The 17,583-nt window shown below is 33.4% G+C and overlaps 1 protein-coding gene across 1 annotated transcript in view; it reads left to right on the forward strand.

Annotated features, from left to right (window-relative positions):
* LOC138714692 (trypsin-1-like) overlaps nt 1–17,583 on the forward strand; it is a 77,316-nt gene that overhangs the window by 53,527 nt on the left and 6,206 nt on the right. The window contains exon 6 of the mRNA XM_069846755.1: nt 9,076–9,281. Within this exon, the coding sequence (XP_069702856.1) occupies nt 9,076–9,281 (206 nt within the window). The remainder of the gene's footprint in view (nt 1–9,075; nt 9,282–17,583) is intronic.

Genomic DNA, 17,583 nt, shown 5'->3' on the forward strand with positions numbered 1-17,583 from the left:
AGGGGCAGCATCGCTAATAAAGAATAACACATTATCGTACATAATACCCTTTGGCCACAGGATACCCATAGCTTCGTTGAACAGTTTAACTATAGTTTTGTTATTGCACTTTTCTAGAACATCACAATGTAAAAGAATTCGTTCAGAATATTGTTCACTTAACAAACCGATAACTACATTACCAACAAGTCTACCTTCTTTGTCGGGAGTCTCATCAATGGAAACCCAAATTGAACTATCTTTAATTTCATCTCTTATCTTCTGTATTGTCTCATCGTAGATGGATGGAGCATACGTCTTCCTAAGTGTTGACTCATCCGGGATTGTATGTTGAGTATATTTTTCAAGGAATTCCCTGAAGACCTTATTCTTTAGTTTGTAGAGAGGAATATCAGCAGAGATGAGAGAACGGCACAGGTCGATGTTAAACTCAGATCTTACATTCGATGTTGTTGGTTGTGTTAAAAACAATTGTCTCTGCTTGGAATTTAGTTGTTTGTTGGCCTGATGTTTACTAGTTGTAATGTGTTGTTGCACCAGGAACTTTTGTGTAGATGATACTGCACACTGACACAAATTACAAAATAATATTTTATTGTCAGTTGATAAACCATCTTCTTTAAATTCTGAAATGTAACTTGTTAGTTTTGATTTTAAATTGACTGAATGACGTACTTTTGGCATATTTACCGTCTTTATAGTATGATTTACAAAACTGAACCTATGTGTACTCTGACTGGCATTTAACTGTTGAGCTGCACAACTGAAGTCTGTTAAAAATTTTAAATTAAATTAATACAGTTTTGTAACTTACTTTCCCATTGTTGATAGGACTGCTAATTTTCAAATAACTCTGATGTTAAAGGGATTACTGAACATGTGTTTAAATCTCTATTGTTGAAATGTATTTTTAAAAGTTAATGGAATTTTGTTTTGTTTTATTGTTAAACCTAATATAATATGGACTGTTTTATATGAAATATGGAAAATATATGGAAATTAACGAAAATATGTACTAAACTCTAAAATATGGAAAAATATGGAAAATAAAAGTAGGATTTTTCAACCCTACACATTGTGAAACATAAAGATAATGCAAAATATAAATTATATTAGCTTTATAAGTAAATATGTATTTACATATAAATCCTTTCCCTGATAATAATAATAATAATAATAATAATAATAATAATAATAATAATAATAATAAACTATACTAATAATAAATATGTAGCCGACATTTTTCTGGTAATTTTCGATTTTCCAAAAATAATTAACCACCCTGAAACCGAAAATCGCTTTTTTGACATTTTTGTTTGTATGTCTGTCTGTATGTTTGTTACCTTTTCACGCGATAATGGCTGAACGGATTTCGATGAAAATTGGAATATAAATTAAGTTCGTTGTAACTTAGATTTTAGGCTATATGGCATTCAAAATACATTATTTAAAAGGGGGGGTTATAAGGGGGCCTAATTAAATACATCGAAATATCTTGCGTATTATTGATTTTTGTGAAAAATGTTACATAACAAAAGTTTCTTTAAACATAATTTGCGATACGTTTTATTCCTTGAAAAAGTTTGATAGGACTGATATTTAATGAGATACATGAGTTTTAAAATTAAAATAACTGCCATCTAAGGCGGTGTAATGAATTAAAAAACAAATGACTTCGTCTATAAGGGGCCTTGGACAGCAACAATCGAAAGCTATGAAAGATAGCCTACAGAGAATGTTTCTGTGTTTGTATGAAGTAATATCGGAAGCCAAATTAACCGATTTGTATAATTAATTATTATTTCACCATTGGAAAGTGTAGTTTCTCTAGATGGACATAATGCTATAATGTTATTACAGTAACTTCTGATATAATATAATATAATATAATATAATATAATATAATATAATATAATATAATATAATATAATATAATATAATATAATATAATATAATATAATATAATATAATGAACCTTCGGGTTCCTTAAAAGCAATTTGTAAGTAAGTAAGTAATATAATATGTAATATTATGTATAATATAATTTAAGTTATTTGAAGGGTTCAGAACCATAGTGGGCCAAGCGCCATTTACTGAATACGTAGAAAACAAGGGTTAAAATTAAGTTATTACCATAATTCAATGGAAACCTATAACAAGTAAAATAAAATATACACATTAAATCTAAATGATGTCAATCTTCATTAAACTATGGTTGCATGTAATAAAAATTAAGAAACATGTTAAAGGAATTGTCATTGCACCAAATGAGTGTCTCTGGACCAAAATGATCGCATTTTAATTATTTGGATGCAATTTAAATTAAGTAACATATTAAACGATTTATCCTTCTATCAAACACGAATGTTTCCTGGATCAAATGTCCTATTTTAATTATGTAATTACTTTATATTTATTTCTAACGAGTGCAGCGGAGCGCACGGGTACGGCTGGTAATAATAATAAATAGTATGTATAATAATAAATTTAAGGCTGAAAGTGAAGGATTGGATCAAAGAGGGATCTTAAGATAAGATAAGAAATTTGAAGATCAGACTGAAGAACTGCAGGAATTAATTTTATTGAGACCCCTGTCTGATATTAATTACACGGGTCAATAATGATTTTGTTAAATGTACAATTTCTGCTGTTTTTTATGTAATATCATCTGCTGATTCCAAAAATGAAGTCAGAATTTTTCTACCACCCACCATTTTTTTGTAATTTTAGAAAAATTGATTTATTTTTATTGCTATATAGCTACAGTCCTTAAGATACTAATGGAAAGAAAATATTTCAATATTTCATTTTATTGCTTTAACGATTGACCTATAACTTTAGATCATTGTTGCCTGTGAAGTCAGAATTCATAAAAATGAATTTTATTCCTCATAAGTCTGTGAGAGTTAGTATTAATTCTCAGTTGAGTTGCAACTTACAATCATGAAACAAGTTTCATAACCCATGCATTCTTTGACCTTATTTCAAGTGTGGTAAAAGTATCTTATAAAGTGAAATACATCGAAATACTGTGTAAATTACAAACAATTTTTGTTACATTTGTGGTTAATTAACTTTTAAACCACTCGGGTAAATTTTACTACACTAGTTAAAAGAGCTTACGAGTATTCTTTTGATTGCAAAATAGGTAAGGACAGGAACTGGGAACACGAAATCTGTTGTGTTCAAATCTATTAGTCTAAATGGTTGGCTAAAAGGATCCCGTCATACGCCTTTTCCAGTTCCAATGATATACCGGGAACCTAAGGATCATTCAACAGACTGTTATTTTCTAGGAACTACAGATCAGAAGATTACAGAAAACTTATCAGTGAGCTGATTCAGAACTATAACGTGATGGGGTGTCATGCATCTCTCAATATAACTTCTTAGATTCTCATCTATTTTTTCTTTCCTCAAAATCTTCGGGTACCGAGCGACGAACATTGGCAGCATTTTCAGCAGGACTTTTATGATATGGTAAGACGCTACCAGTAAAAATGGAGTCCATATATTCTGTCAGATTACTGCTGGACACTCAACAGAGATGTTTCTCAAGCGAAATATAACCTAAATTCTATTTAACACACATTTTAGGTAAAATCTTACAAGGTATCAATACTAGAAAAGTCTAAAGTACTTTTCATATAGGCCTACTTACTCAAAACCCTGGGTGAAACAAAAATTTTGAAAATAGATCTGAAATCAGCACGAAAAATTCTATAAGAATCACTCATTCGTTATCTTTTAACAGAAAATATGTTTAATTTCGTTGACCAGTGTTATAGTCTGTACGACCTTGCTTCAGAAGTTCACGCTAACGAAACAAATGGATTTACAAGGGATGATAAATTCTTGGACAAATTAGTCAGATTTTCCTGCTTCTCTCCAATCGAACTCTGCAAATAATGCAAAGTACAAATACAAACATCACAGTACATCATTTCCACATCTTTTCATATTAATAGGAGTAGGCCTACTTTCTTTTTCCTCTTGAGGGATTTTCCATGCTAGTCGGTTCTTTACAGAGTTCTAACCCTCATCCTCTATCCATTCCACATTGTCTGGTGAAATAAATGTTCCAGACGGCTTGCAAGAGGTTTCGTTCTCACCTCTGGCAATATTCCATGTTTCTGTAGTGAAAATGCAATGTTTTAGTCTTTTATTTCAGTTACATACTGAATTTTGTCATGTAACATGCGTTTTAGTCTAGAGGAAACTGCAAGAATAATTTTATTTCTTTGGTGAAATCTGGCCAGAATATGAGCTGTGATGATTGAGCGCTTGATGTTACTGTCTTTATAGTCTAGAAAGAATCACAAAAGTGTAGAGAACTTAAATCTTTCTCTAGAAGCCCTGGAAGATACTTTACAACAGACATATCTGTCAGGGTTAGTCACTGATAATGTCTGATGTAATGGACATAATTGTCACTGCTGGAGAAAGCACGAAATCGCCTCAGAAAGGTGATGGAGAGTTCTGTGTCAGTAAGAAAACAGTAAGAAGAATGGAGGAGGCAGAAGTCAGCCAAAGATCACTCACTACATTAGCACTGGAAGCGTGTATTTGCTTATCAAGTTCACGTTTCAACACAGGGGCCTTTTTTGTCTGATTTCACACAAGGGAGGACCTGTATGCAGTCCTACATGTTAGCGTTTCTTTTCTTTCTTTAACTGCATAATAAGCAGTGTTGTGGGATCGAACCCTAAGGAGGACAATAATATACGTTACGTTACCAATGTGTTGATTTATGCTGTCTTACATAGAGGTCCGTTGTAGTTCTGTATTGTATTGTATTGTATTGTATTGTATTTATTTACATTCCATTCGTACATTGCCTCACAGCTAGAATATGGAACAAGTCAAACGAAGAAAAAAAAAGTTTTAATAGTATTATAAAGTCTTAATTTATAGTCACAGTCTAGTTGAAATATATTTTAGATTTAGATTTATATTTATTTAATAATAGCATATACATAAAAAAAAAAACGCTGCATGAAAGTATCCCGAAAGAGCAAAGCTCGTGTTCGGGGACAATTCCGTTTTGATAGAAATACTTGAAAATGACATACAATTTTACATTGTTCGCCAAGCATACCTATTTTTTCTGAATTAAAATTTAAGAAGAGGTTTACCAATATAGTCTACTAGTACAACACAAAGGTTTAGTATCAATTTCATGAATCGTTGTTGAATGTCATGAATTCACCTACGGAATAGAAGGCGTGAGAAATTAGGTACTTCTTTAATTTGACCCTAAATCATTTTATGTTTTGATTTTATTTTTTATATCCATAGGGAGGCTATTAACAATAATTCTTGTGCGAGATCGTGCGTATTTGTTTGGTTTCCGCACAAAACCAATCCGCGGTAAGTCTAAAATTCCACATTCAGTATTCCCAACCTAACACACATAACAATTTCCCTCTTCTTACCGCTTAAGTGACATATTGATTTTACTGCTTTAGGCTTTTAACATATTATTTTTAGAGACGTTCAATATAGTAATAATTATAAATTGGAAACTTACCACTGCAATTTCACCTAAATTGCATTGTTAATTATTGTTTTTAAATATTTGCAAAAATTAAGTAAACTCTACAACTCCACTAAAGTTACTGCATTCGTGACGCATGTAACATTAAGGAAGCCGTCTGTTTTAAGTTCGCATTTATAGACTGGGGGGAAAAAAAGACAGACGTATATCACGGCCTGCTGGTGTATATTAAACACAGAAAACATTTTAAAGCAACAATGTTGAAGATAGATATTTTTGTTTTGCAAATTTGCCGTCATTGAACAGAAAACAAGATGGAGATTTCATTGCAACTAATTAGAAATTCCTCTTTCAGGTATGTAATGAACGATCTTCGCACAAAATAATGTACGATACAGGAGCGGTATGTTTTCTTTCAATTCTCGGAAATTAAAAAAGCTCAACTACGTTTCGCTTTTTCAAACTTTTCCTCGAACATGAAAACTTCAACATACCGCTCTTGTAACGCATATTACTAATACTGCCATATAATGCACTCCTTTTTGATACTACGATAGAGATGCCGATGGAATATGAAATTCATTTTTGACACTTATTTATGCCATGAACTGATGAATTATTTACAAAGTTTTCACGATTACATACGAGGAAGATTATTAATGAAAAAAATATACTGACAAGCCATTGGTATTATTTGTAGTTTTTTTTTTTAAATAGCCCTACACGATTCCATATATTTGGCACATACTATTATTTTAATTACTCTTTTTGTGGAGGAATATACTATTACTACCTGTGAAATTTCATCTAATGTGAATTCTCTGTATGTCAGACTAAGAATGTTTCACTCTACAGAAAATATGGCTAAAAGGGAAAGCTTAACAGAAATATAATATCATACATACATACATACATACATACATACATACATACATACATACATACATACATACATACATACATACACACATGCAATGTAACATTTTTAATTAGAAGAATGTTGTCGACAAAGTTTTCTGTCTAGAAATCGAAGTATGCTATACACAGTTGCGAAATCTCTTCACAGATGGCGTGGGCTACATTGAGAAGGTTGCTGTTTTAGTTCCATTATACAGTACCGATTCAAGGGATGGCATAGTATTACTCTGTTATGTCGTATATTGTACATGCTAATGTTTAAGAAGGCATGCATGCAGTAGTTGTCTTCCTTGGTGTAGGAAAAGCTTCCAACACTGTTTGGACTTAAGAGCTTATTATAAAATTACTCACTGCAAACTTACCTGATTCGCACATTCGTATTATAAGCAGCTTTCTGATCAACAGAACCTTCGAAGTTATAATAAATGGTCAGTATTCTACTAAATTACTTATAAATTGAGGAGTACCCCAAGGAGCAGTTCTTTCTCCAACATTATTCAACAACTATACAGCAGACTTCCCTCATTACGAAAACTGCCCTTTCGCTACTGACTATACCGTCATCTACTTCTTCTCTCTTCTTCTTTCTTGGTGGTACCAGCTCATTGTGAACCTTGGCCTCTTCCACGATTTTCCGCCAGTTGTCTCGATCCTGCGAAATTGCTTTCCAATTCCTATATCCCATCTTACATATGTCTTCTTCAACTCCATCCAGCCATCTTATTCTTGGTCGTCCACGACTTCTTTGGCCCCCAGGATTTCCATTTAATATCCTTTTAGGAATTTCTACGTCATTCATCCGTGCCACTTGCCCAGCCCACCTTAATCTTGCTGCTTTTACTATTCTTCTAATAGGCGGATCTTTACAGATGGAATACAACTCATTATTATATCGCCTCCTCCATCTTCCTCTCTCGAATACTGGGCCAATTATTTTGCGGAGTATCTTCCTCTCAAAGGCATCCAAATTTCCAGCGTCCTTTTTTGTTAGGGACCACGTCTCAGCAGCATATGCTAGTACAGGTCTTATAAGTGTTTTCTAGATAATTATGTTTGTGGTACGAGATAAAATTCTTGAACAAAGTAATTTTCTTAAGGCGAAGTAAGCTCTATTGCCAGCCATTAATCTCTGCTTTATTTCATATGAAATATCATTAGAATGAGTAACTGTTAATCCCAGGTATTTAAATTCATCCACTCTCTCGAAGTCATATCTGCCTATTGTTATTGAGGATGGCACCGTCATCTACACACTCTTTTAAACAACATCTCAACAAAAACTGTAAACAGCGATATTATTATTTGCTACAAGCTCCTCAAACGTAGCCTATATTTACAATGTGTTACCTCCCTAACATTATTGATTTATTTTTTGTATTTCCAAACAAAAGTTTTAATTAATTTTTCTCTCTCTTCCTGTACGTGTTTGTAATTTTCCCCTAGCCTACAATAGATGAACTATGTTCGAATTTAATATTTAATATTTCAAGTTGAAATGATCGCAAATGTGTGTATGGAATATTACAAATTTTTCCCGAATTGTAAAGAAAATTAACTTGAATTAATTTAGCAAACATAACGAAATAATAATAATAATAATAATAATAATAATAATAATAATACTTACTTACTGGCTTTTAAGGAACCCGGAGGTTCATTGCCGCCCTCACATGAGCCCGCCATTGGTCCCTATCCTGAGCAAGATTAATCCAGTCTCTACCATCATATCCCACCTCCTTCAAATCCATTTTAATATTATCTTCCCATCTACGTCTCGGCCTCTCCAAAGGTCTTTTTCCCTCCGGCCTCCCAACTAACACTCTATATGCATTTCTGGATTCGCCCATACGTGCTACATGTCCTGCCCATCTCAAACGTCTGGAATAATAATAATAATAATAATAATAATAATAATAATAATTTATTGCCAGAACAAAGATATATATTTCTTTTTTTATATAAAATACTCTAAAACCCCCCGGAAAGTTACATACCCGTGCTCAGGGGGCATTCCATATAATGTTAGACATTTTATTAAATAACAAAGTAAACATTAAATAAAAAGAAAAAATAAGAAAAAACATATCACAATAATTGAACTTTCAATTTTCTCTCTAATCAGCAATTTTTAATTCATTTTTATAATAAGGAGCATTAGCAAATTATATGTTTGGGAATTTAGCTATTATCTTGTTATAATCCACATCTGTGGAGTAACGATAAGCGTATCTAGCTGCGAAACTAGGTGTCCGGGTTCGATTCCCGGTCGGGGCGTTACCTGGTTGAGGATTTTTCCGGGGTTTTCCCTCAACCTAATATAAGCAAATGCTGGGTAACTTTCGACGCTGGACCCTGGACTCATTTCACCGGCATTATCACCTTCATCTCATCCAGACGCTAAATAACCTAAGATGTTGATAAAGCGTCGTAAAATAACCTACTAAAAATCTTGTTATAAAGCCTTAGACCGAAGATGCTACTGTGATTATATGCTACAGTTGTGGTAGATTTTGGTACTGTCAATCATATGTTGTCTGATCTTTAGGTTTTACATTTATGTAAATATAAATTAAATATATTTCGGTTTTTGTGTACGAAATTCAATAGTACTTTAGTACATAATGTCAGCTGAATTTTGTACCTATGATGTGTATTTGCAGAAGAACTGTACGAGGATGTTAAGGCGGTGGTGACAGGTTGGGGCACGCTACACGAGGACGGTAAGCCGTCCTGCATACTGCAGCAGGTGGAGGTGCCCGTGATGAGCAACCAGGAGTGTCGGAAGAACACCAAGTACAACGAGAAGATGATCTCTGACAACATGCTGTGTGCCGGCTACCCCGATGGCATGAAGGATTCCTGTCAGGTCAGTGTCGGTCAAACGCGCCCGGAGCACACTGCGAGACCGTATCAACATCGACAAAATAATCTTCTGCTTCTTCTTCTTCTTCTTCTTCTTCTTCTTCTTCTTCTTCTCCCTTCAAGGATTAGGTGATATCACCTGTTCCGGTCTCTATCGTCCAGCCACCTCTTGCGAGGTCTACCCACATCCCTTTTCCCGATCGGGCGATAATTCATTATCTTCTTTGGTAACCTATTCTCTGCCATTCTGTCAACATGATCTTTCTATTTTGTTTTATTTTCTTCTATCATGTCGTGTACTGAGAAAATATTGAGGTCTGATCTTATTGTTTCATTTTTTATTTTATCGGCTTTAGTGCATCTTCTTACGTATCTCATAAATTTCATCTCTGCTGACTGTATACGTGATTATTCTTTTTTTGTTATTGTCCATGATTCAGAGCCATATATAAGAGTAGGTACAGCCATAACTTTATAAAATTTCATTTGAGTTTCTTTTCTCGTTTTTCTTCCTAAAGTTCTTCCAATAAATAATCTATATATATATATATAATTTGAACTGGTAATGAAAATTACGGGAAAACGGCTGAACGGATTTTAATAAATGGCCCCTCATTTTGAAGCTTGGAACCCAAAGTTTTTCAGAAAAACAGTAGTTTTGAGTGAAATGTCAATTTTTCTACATCATTTTCCTATTTTCCAAAATCCATCTGTCGTCAGTTTTGAGAAATAATGGTTTTCAAAATAAAACAAAATACAAACACACTACAATAAACAATATTATACGAAGGCCATGATCTGCAGGATTTCTGACATACTTACCGTTCAAATTCAATTGGTTATTAAAAACTTCAAGGCTTACTAAAAATAATTTACAAGTCTGATTTTGTGGTGTGTAATTTTCTGAGTACAGCTGTGTATTGGATATTAAAATCTACAAAACTTGAGGTGGTTTGATGACATTATTACCATTAGAAATGAAATATTGTTATAGTTAATGCCATGATGCGACTATTTTTAATTAATTATACATATTAATGCTATATTGATGATATGAAAGTGAAACATTTTGGGGTTATGTAAGTAAATGTAGAAAATATATGAAATTAGATCTTCAGTTCTATAATTTACTGAGTGATGGGTATGTAGTATATATAAGTATAAAACTTACGTAAGATAATATTGTTATTAAAAATCAAATATTTTTATAGTTATTAATCAAGCGGGGTTGGGTCTTCTTCATATACTTAATGGCGGTGTGCTGTAGATATTTATATGCGTCATTCTCTTCAGTATTGGCTCGAGAGAGCGCAAAATTACAGTTCCTAAGGAAAGCAGCTATAGCTTTACTCCAACATGAAACACCCACTGATCGTCCTAACATTGTTACTTGCGTTTTCGCGTTGAAACTCAAAAACTGAAGGTGGATAAGTTCAAGCATAAAAAGTATTCAGACGGAGTATGTTTCATTATAATGGAAGCAAATAACTTTCCGAATGTCTGGTATTCTTCAGTGAAAATAAATCTGAAAAATTTTTATTTGAACATCTAATGAACTTAGTTTGCAGCATTTGCTACACAAGCCACTAGTATGATTTAGATTTTATAAACCTGTGCCGACATCACTGCTTTCTTGTTCTTTGTCTACCAACATCCCTTTTACATATATGTTGACAGAACTATATTTCCTTTCAGTTTCTGTTCTGATCCATTCTGTCAACGAGATCTTCCCAATTTTGTCTCTCTTGTGCATACAGGGCGACCAATATTTATGTCAACTTTTTATTCGTTTATCACAAGTAAATGAATTAATATGACAGGATCAAAGTAGCATGAACTAATAATACAATCATTAGGATTGCTTAAAATCCCACCAATATTAAAATTCGACTAGTGGCTTGTGCAGCAAATACTGCAAACTAAGTTCATTAGACGTTCAAATAAAAAAAATTCAGATTTATTTTCAATGAAGAATAGCAGATATTTTGAAAGTTATTTGCTTCCGCAATAATGAAACATACTCCCTATGAATGATGTTTTATGCCAAATACTTTTTCTTGGACCTATCGACCCTCAGTTTTTTAGTTTCAACGCGAAAACACAAGTAACAATGTCAGGACAATCAGTGGATTTTTCATGTGGGAGTAAAGCAATAGCTATTTCAGGTTATTGTGGATTGTAGGTGAAACTTAAAAAAATGCAGTTTTGCTATGCTTTCGAACAACGGACATAGCATCTTGGTATAGCTGCTGCATGTAGAGCTTGAAATGTAGAGGGTAAAATCATTTTATCCTGCTAAGAGATCTTGCTGAAATGATAGAGAGACTTCAAATTTTCTAGGCCTCTTATTTTATCAGTAAGTAATACATTTTGGTCTTTCCTTAGGAACTGTAATTTTTGCGCTCTCTCGAGCCAACACTGAAGAGAATGACGCATATAAATATCTACACCATACTGCTATTACGTATATGAAAAAGACCCAACCCCACTTGATTAATAACTATAAAAATACTTGATTTTTAATAATATTATATTACGTAAGTTTTGCAGTTTATATATACTATATAGCCGCCACCAGTAAATTATAGAAATGAAGATCTAATTTAAGATATTCTCTATATCTACTTATATAACCCCAAAACCTTTCACTTTCATATCATCAATATAGCATTAATATGTATCATTAACGAAAAATAGTCACATCATGGCATTAACTATATTAACATTTCATTTCTAATGGTAATAATGTCATCAAACCACCTCAATTTTTGTAGATTTTAATATCCAATACACAGCTGTACTCAGAAAATTACACATCGCAGAATCAGACCTGTAAATTATTTTTAGTAAGTCCAGAAGTTTTTAATAACCAATTGAATTTGAGCTCTAAATATGTCAGCACTACTGCAGGTCATGGCCTTCGTGTAATAGACTATTGTTTATTGTAGTGTGTGTTTTGTTTTATTCTGAAATGCAATTAGTTCTCAAAACTGACGAAAGATGGATTTTGGAAAATAGTAAAATTATGTAGGAAAACTAACGCTTCACTGAAAGTTACTATTTTTCTGAAAATCCTTGGATTCCAAGCTTCAGAATGAGGGGTCATTCTTTAAAATCCGTTCATCTGTTTTCCCGTAATTTCCATTACCAGTTCAAATTATATATATATATATATATATATATATATAGATGAAAGCACCAGCATTTGCTGCACATTTTTCCAGACGTGGCTGAACGTTCCGTACTGCTCTCACAAGCATTTCATTTGGCACCCGGCCACCACTGCTCTCGTCTGACCATAGAATGTGTCGCAAAAGGTTAGGTTCCTCTTGAAGCCATGCTGGTAGAGACTCCGCAAACTCCATTCCGATATCACAGAGCTTGCACAAAGTGTGGCTTCCATGGCAGCCAATTCATTTCCCTTAGCAACCGCTGCACGGACCCGTAGGATACACCAGATTCCCGCTGGTACTGTGGAATGGATTTCTTAGACCTTCTCTGGAAGGCCTCAGTAGCGGCTGCTTTGGCCTCCTCTGTGATCACTGTTTTTGGTCGGCCAGCACCCTTCTGTTGCGTAACTGAGCCAGTGCAAATCAAGTTGGGGTGAAGTCTCTTGATGGTCTTGTAGTCCAGCATCGCATTTCACCATTCTCCACCATCTCTGCACCATAATTGGGGACTGCCATGCCTCCATTCGAGCAGCAATTCGTGTTTGATCGTACACAGATAGTCTTGTGGCCTTGGTTACTGTTTTAAGATTTACACTACATTTTTCCGATTGCATAAGTTTTGTAATATAAATATGGACTTATAAGCACAATAAAATTAGTTCAGGACACTAGAAAATCTGTAATTCGTACAAATAATTTATCAGTATGCCAATAACAACCTCATAAAATTACTTACAAAAAACACTCCCAAAAATAATATACACTTATGAAAAAAAAAATAAATAAATAAAAATTATTTGATTAACAATATTTTCACCGTTACAATTACACATATATAAAAACTAAATATAAACATTTACATAGAGATAAAATTAAATCCAGACGTTTGAGATGGGCAGGGCATGTAGCACGTATGGGCGAATCCAGAAATGCATATAAAGTGTTAGTTGGGAGGCCGGAGGGAAAAAGACCTTTGGGAAGGCCGAGACGTAGATGGGAGGATAATATTAAAATGGATTTGAGGGAGGTGGGATATGATGATAGAGAATGGATTAATCTTGCTCAGGATAGGGACCGATGGCGGGATTATGTGAGGGCGGCAATGAACCTCCGGGTTCCTTAAAAGCCAGTAAGTAAGTACATAGAGATAAAAAAATTTACAGGAGAAAAAGTTCGTCCAAAGGGCTGGACTCTGGAAGAGTACCCAAAACGCTCATTGCATTTCCGCGTTGAATAGCAATACTTAAGCGTTGACGCAAATAAGTAGTCCAACGGCGATCACCAGTAATGGAGATCAAAATTTGGCCGATTTGAGATACCAAAACTTTAGCAGCATGACTCCAAAGACCGAAGGTCTCCACAGAAAATGGGACAAAGATATAACTGTCTAAAAGATGAGCATATTTATTGACTTTCTTCTTCACGGCTAATTCAGCAGCAGATGCTGCGCGTCTGGAGGTATTCGGTAAGTGAGATGGAGCTAGAGTGTCAACGCAAGTGGAGTCCCAAATTAAAGATTTTCCTCTAGACCATGGAATTAAGGTCAGACCATCGGGTCGTTTACCATCCGCGCGACTAATACCTGGTGGTTCCAAAAGAGACGGGATGCCGCAAGAAGTCAGAGATCTTTTGATGATATCATTGATTACATTAAATGTTTCGGACCGTACTGAGAACACAATAAAGTAAAATAAAATGACAGCTTCTTTTGTGCTTTTAATGGTATGGAACACGGTACATTTTAGCGGTGGAATGAGTCACTTAACCTGATTGGTTTCGCTACTACAGTGTAATAAAAAGTTGGACATAAATATGGATCGCTCTGTATTTTAACGAACGGAGAAGTTTCATTTTAGGTGATGCAATTTCCTTTCATCTGCCTCTTTTTATTATCAAAAATTCTGAACCGTAGAGCAATGTAGGTATTGCCAAGCCTTCATAGAATTTTAACTCTCTCTCTCTCTCTCTTTCTAGTTGTTTCTTATTCAATGTTATCTTTATTTTCCATATATTTAATCAAATTTTATTACTTTATTATTTATACGTAATCATTATGAAAAGAGATATTGGAACTCAAACAGTTAAAACTATTCTTTTGATCAAATATTCTATTATTATTTCATTGGAATGCCATTTTAGTTGAGATTTCGAAATCATATTTTATGCTTTAAAAAAATAACATGAACAAAAATACAATCTTAGTTCTTCCCTGAAAGAGTAAAAAACTCGTCCTCAGGGAGATATCTAAACACAAAGATGAACACAAAGATAATTATTTGACACAAACTGGGTCAAGAAAAAAAATTACAGGAATAAATTAAATTTAAAAATAGAATTTCAATTTTAACAATTTAAGTCATACAAATACATATACATATTAAATCAATATATATTCTTTAAAAATTAAATTCCTAACGCTATTTTTTAAATTTCTGATACTAAAATTTTCCAAATTTGGGTCTTTATCAATTATTTTATTGTATAACCTTGGACCAAAGTAGGTACCATGGCTCAGATCTGTGCTTGTGAAACACTTTGGTTCCTCTAGTCGTATAAAATCGGATCTTTTAGTTCCATATTTATGATGATACAATTTGAATTTATTACGATTTTTATGTATGAAGATTAATAAGGCAATATAATAAATCTGTTCAATTTTCAAAACATTAAAATCAGTAAACAAAAGCTCGGCTGAGTAATCAATTGCTTTATTAAGGCATATTTTAATAATTCTTTTCTGAATAAGTATTAGAGTATTAGTGGAGTGAGATTAGAAATACATGCATGTCCCCACCCTAAAATTCCATACTGGAGAATGGATTGAAATAAAGCTAAATAAATGAGACGTAAAATATTAATTAGTAAATATGACCGAAGTATAACAAAGATATAAATTGTTTTACGTAATCTATTGCATAAATATATAATATGTTTGTTCCATCGTAAGTGTTGGTCGATTGTAATGCCTAAATACTTAACTTCTGAGGATTCGGTTAATATGGGCCATTCACAATTTTGAGAAGAACAATCTGAATGATGAATTTTGAGCCTAAAGGAAGATTGAAGACCACTGGACCTTAGTGAAAATGGAACAACAGTTGTAATGTTAGTCTGACTGTATAACTATGTCCATTTGCAATCTGTATTCAGTATTTTTTTTTGTCAAAATTGCTTAATCATAGGTATAGGCCTATAGTAATGCTAAAGGATATAAGTCCCTTGTCCTAAATAAATACCTTGTTGTGTTTCTTCGTTCCATTCTTCTAAAATTTTGTCCAAATGTAAGTTAAGAAGTACGTGTGATAAACTTTATTCTTCTCTGAGTCCAAGATTTATATCTATTAAATTTTTAATAAGATTGTATGTAAGTGAAATTATTTTGCTATTTTTGAATATATGTATATACACCATAGACGACTGATATACGTTACACCCGCTATAAGAAGAGATGATGGAGATTTGTTGGGATGCTACAGGGAACAGGAACTCGCAAAGAAAACCCGTGTTATCTGAACCACGAGTTGTTCAACAAAAGTTACAAATCGGGCTTACGAGGGATCGAACCCGGGTTCACAGCATAGTAAGTCCGCGCTCTAGCCCTAGCCATTATACCACCGTGGCGACGTATTTTTTAAATATTATTCTGACTTTTCAAAATCATAGGCAAAGAACTGAAGTCTAGAGGTGAGGGAAGCTGAGCAACAGGGGCAATTCTTCAACAGAACGTATGTAACAGAGTGCTGCATTGGAGTTAAATCGCTTGCTTGAACTCGGTCGAGTGTCGCACCCTCGAGTGAGATACGATCGGGTCATCTCACCGACATGTCTTATCTTGTATGGAAGGCGACAGATAAGATACACATATTTTTTGCTCACACGATAAAAATAAGGCTTTATTTTATGCGTTTATGACAAATGTTTAATGGACCAGTCAATGGAGGTACCAAAACAGGAACATGAAGTTATAAATAAAACTAGTGGCCTTTGCGGCAAATGCTGCAAACTAAGTTCATTAGACGTTCAAATAAAAATTTTTCAGGTTTATTTTCAATGAAGAATACCAGACATTCTGAAAATTATTTGCTTCCATTATATTGAAACATACTCTCTCTCGAGCCAATACTGAAGAGAACCACGCATATAAATATCTACACCACACCGCCATTAAATACATGAAAAAGACCCAACCCCGCTTGATTAATAACGATAAAAATATTTGATTCTTAATAATATTATTATCTTAGGTAAGTTTTATAGGTTTCAGTAACATATACTATATATAGGCTACTATATAGCCGCCACTTAGTAAAATATAGAAATCAAAATCCAATTTAAGTTATTCTCTACATCTACTTATATAACCCCAAAACGTTTCACTTTCATATCATCAATATAGCATTAATATGTATAATTAATGAAAAATAATCACATCACGGCATGAACTATAATAATATTTCATTTCTAATGGTAATAATGTCATCAAACCACCTCAAGTTTTGTAGTTTTTAATATTCAATACACAGCTGTACCCAGAAAATTACACACCACAGAATCGAACCTGAAAATTTTTTTTAGTAAGTTAAGTTTTTAACAACCAATTTAATTTGAGCTCTAAATATGTCAGCATTCTTGAAGATCATGGCTTTCGTGTAATATTGTTTACTGTAGTGTATGTTTTGTTTTAATCCGAAATGCAACACGGCCGACTTGATGCTCGTTTCGCTTCTCCTGAATGCAATTAGCTAGTTCTCAAAACTGACGACAGATAGATTTTGGAAAATAGGAGAATTGTGTAGGAAAATTGACATTTCACTGAAAACTACTATTTTTCCGAAAAACTTTGGCTTCCAAGCTTCAAAATGAGGGTCCATTTATTAAAATCTGTTCAGCCGTTTACCCGTAATTTCCATTACCAGTTCAAATTATATATAGATGGTATGAAAATCTTCGATATACAGTTATTATTGCTAATTAATAATTATTCAATACTTGATTTACCACATATATAATATGATAGGGCCATACATAGTGTTCCACCTATACACTGCGACAAAGTAGAAACGTTTTACTAAATATTATTGATGTAGCAGTAGATTAATAACAATATTAGTACAGAGATAACGTCACAGAAAATAC

The sequence above is a fragment of the Periplaneta americana genome, chromosome 15 (assembly GCF_040183065.1).
Source record: "Periplaneta americana isolate PAMFEO1 chromosome 15, P.americana_PAMFEO1_priV1, whole genome shotgun sequence".
Lineage (NCBI taxonomy): Eukaryota > Metazoa > Arthropoda > Insecta > Blattodea > Blattidae > Periplaneta > Periplaneta americana.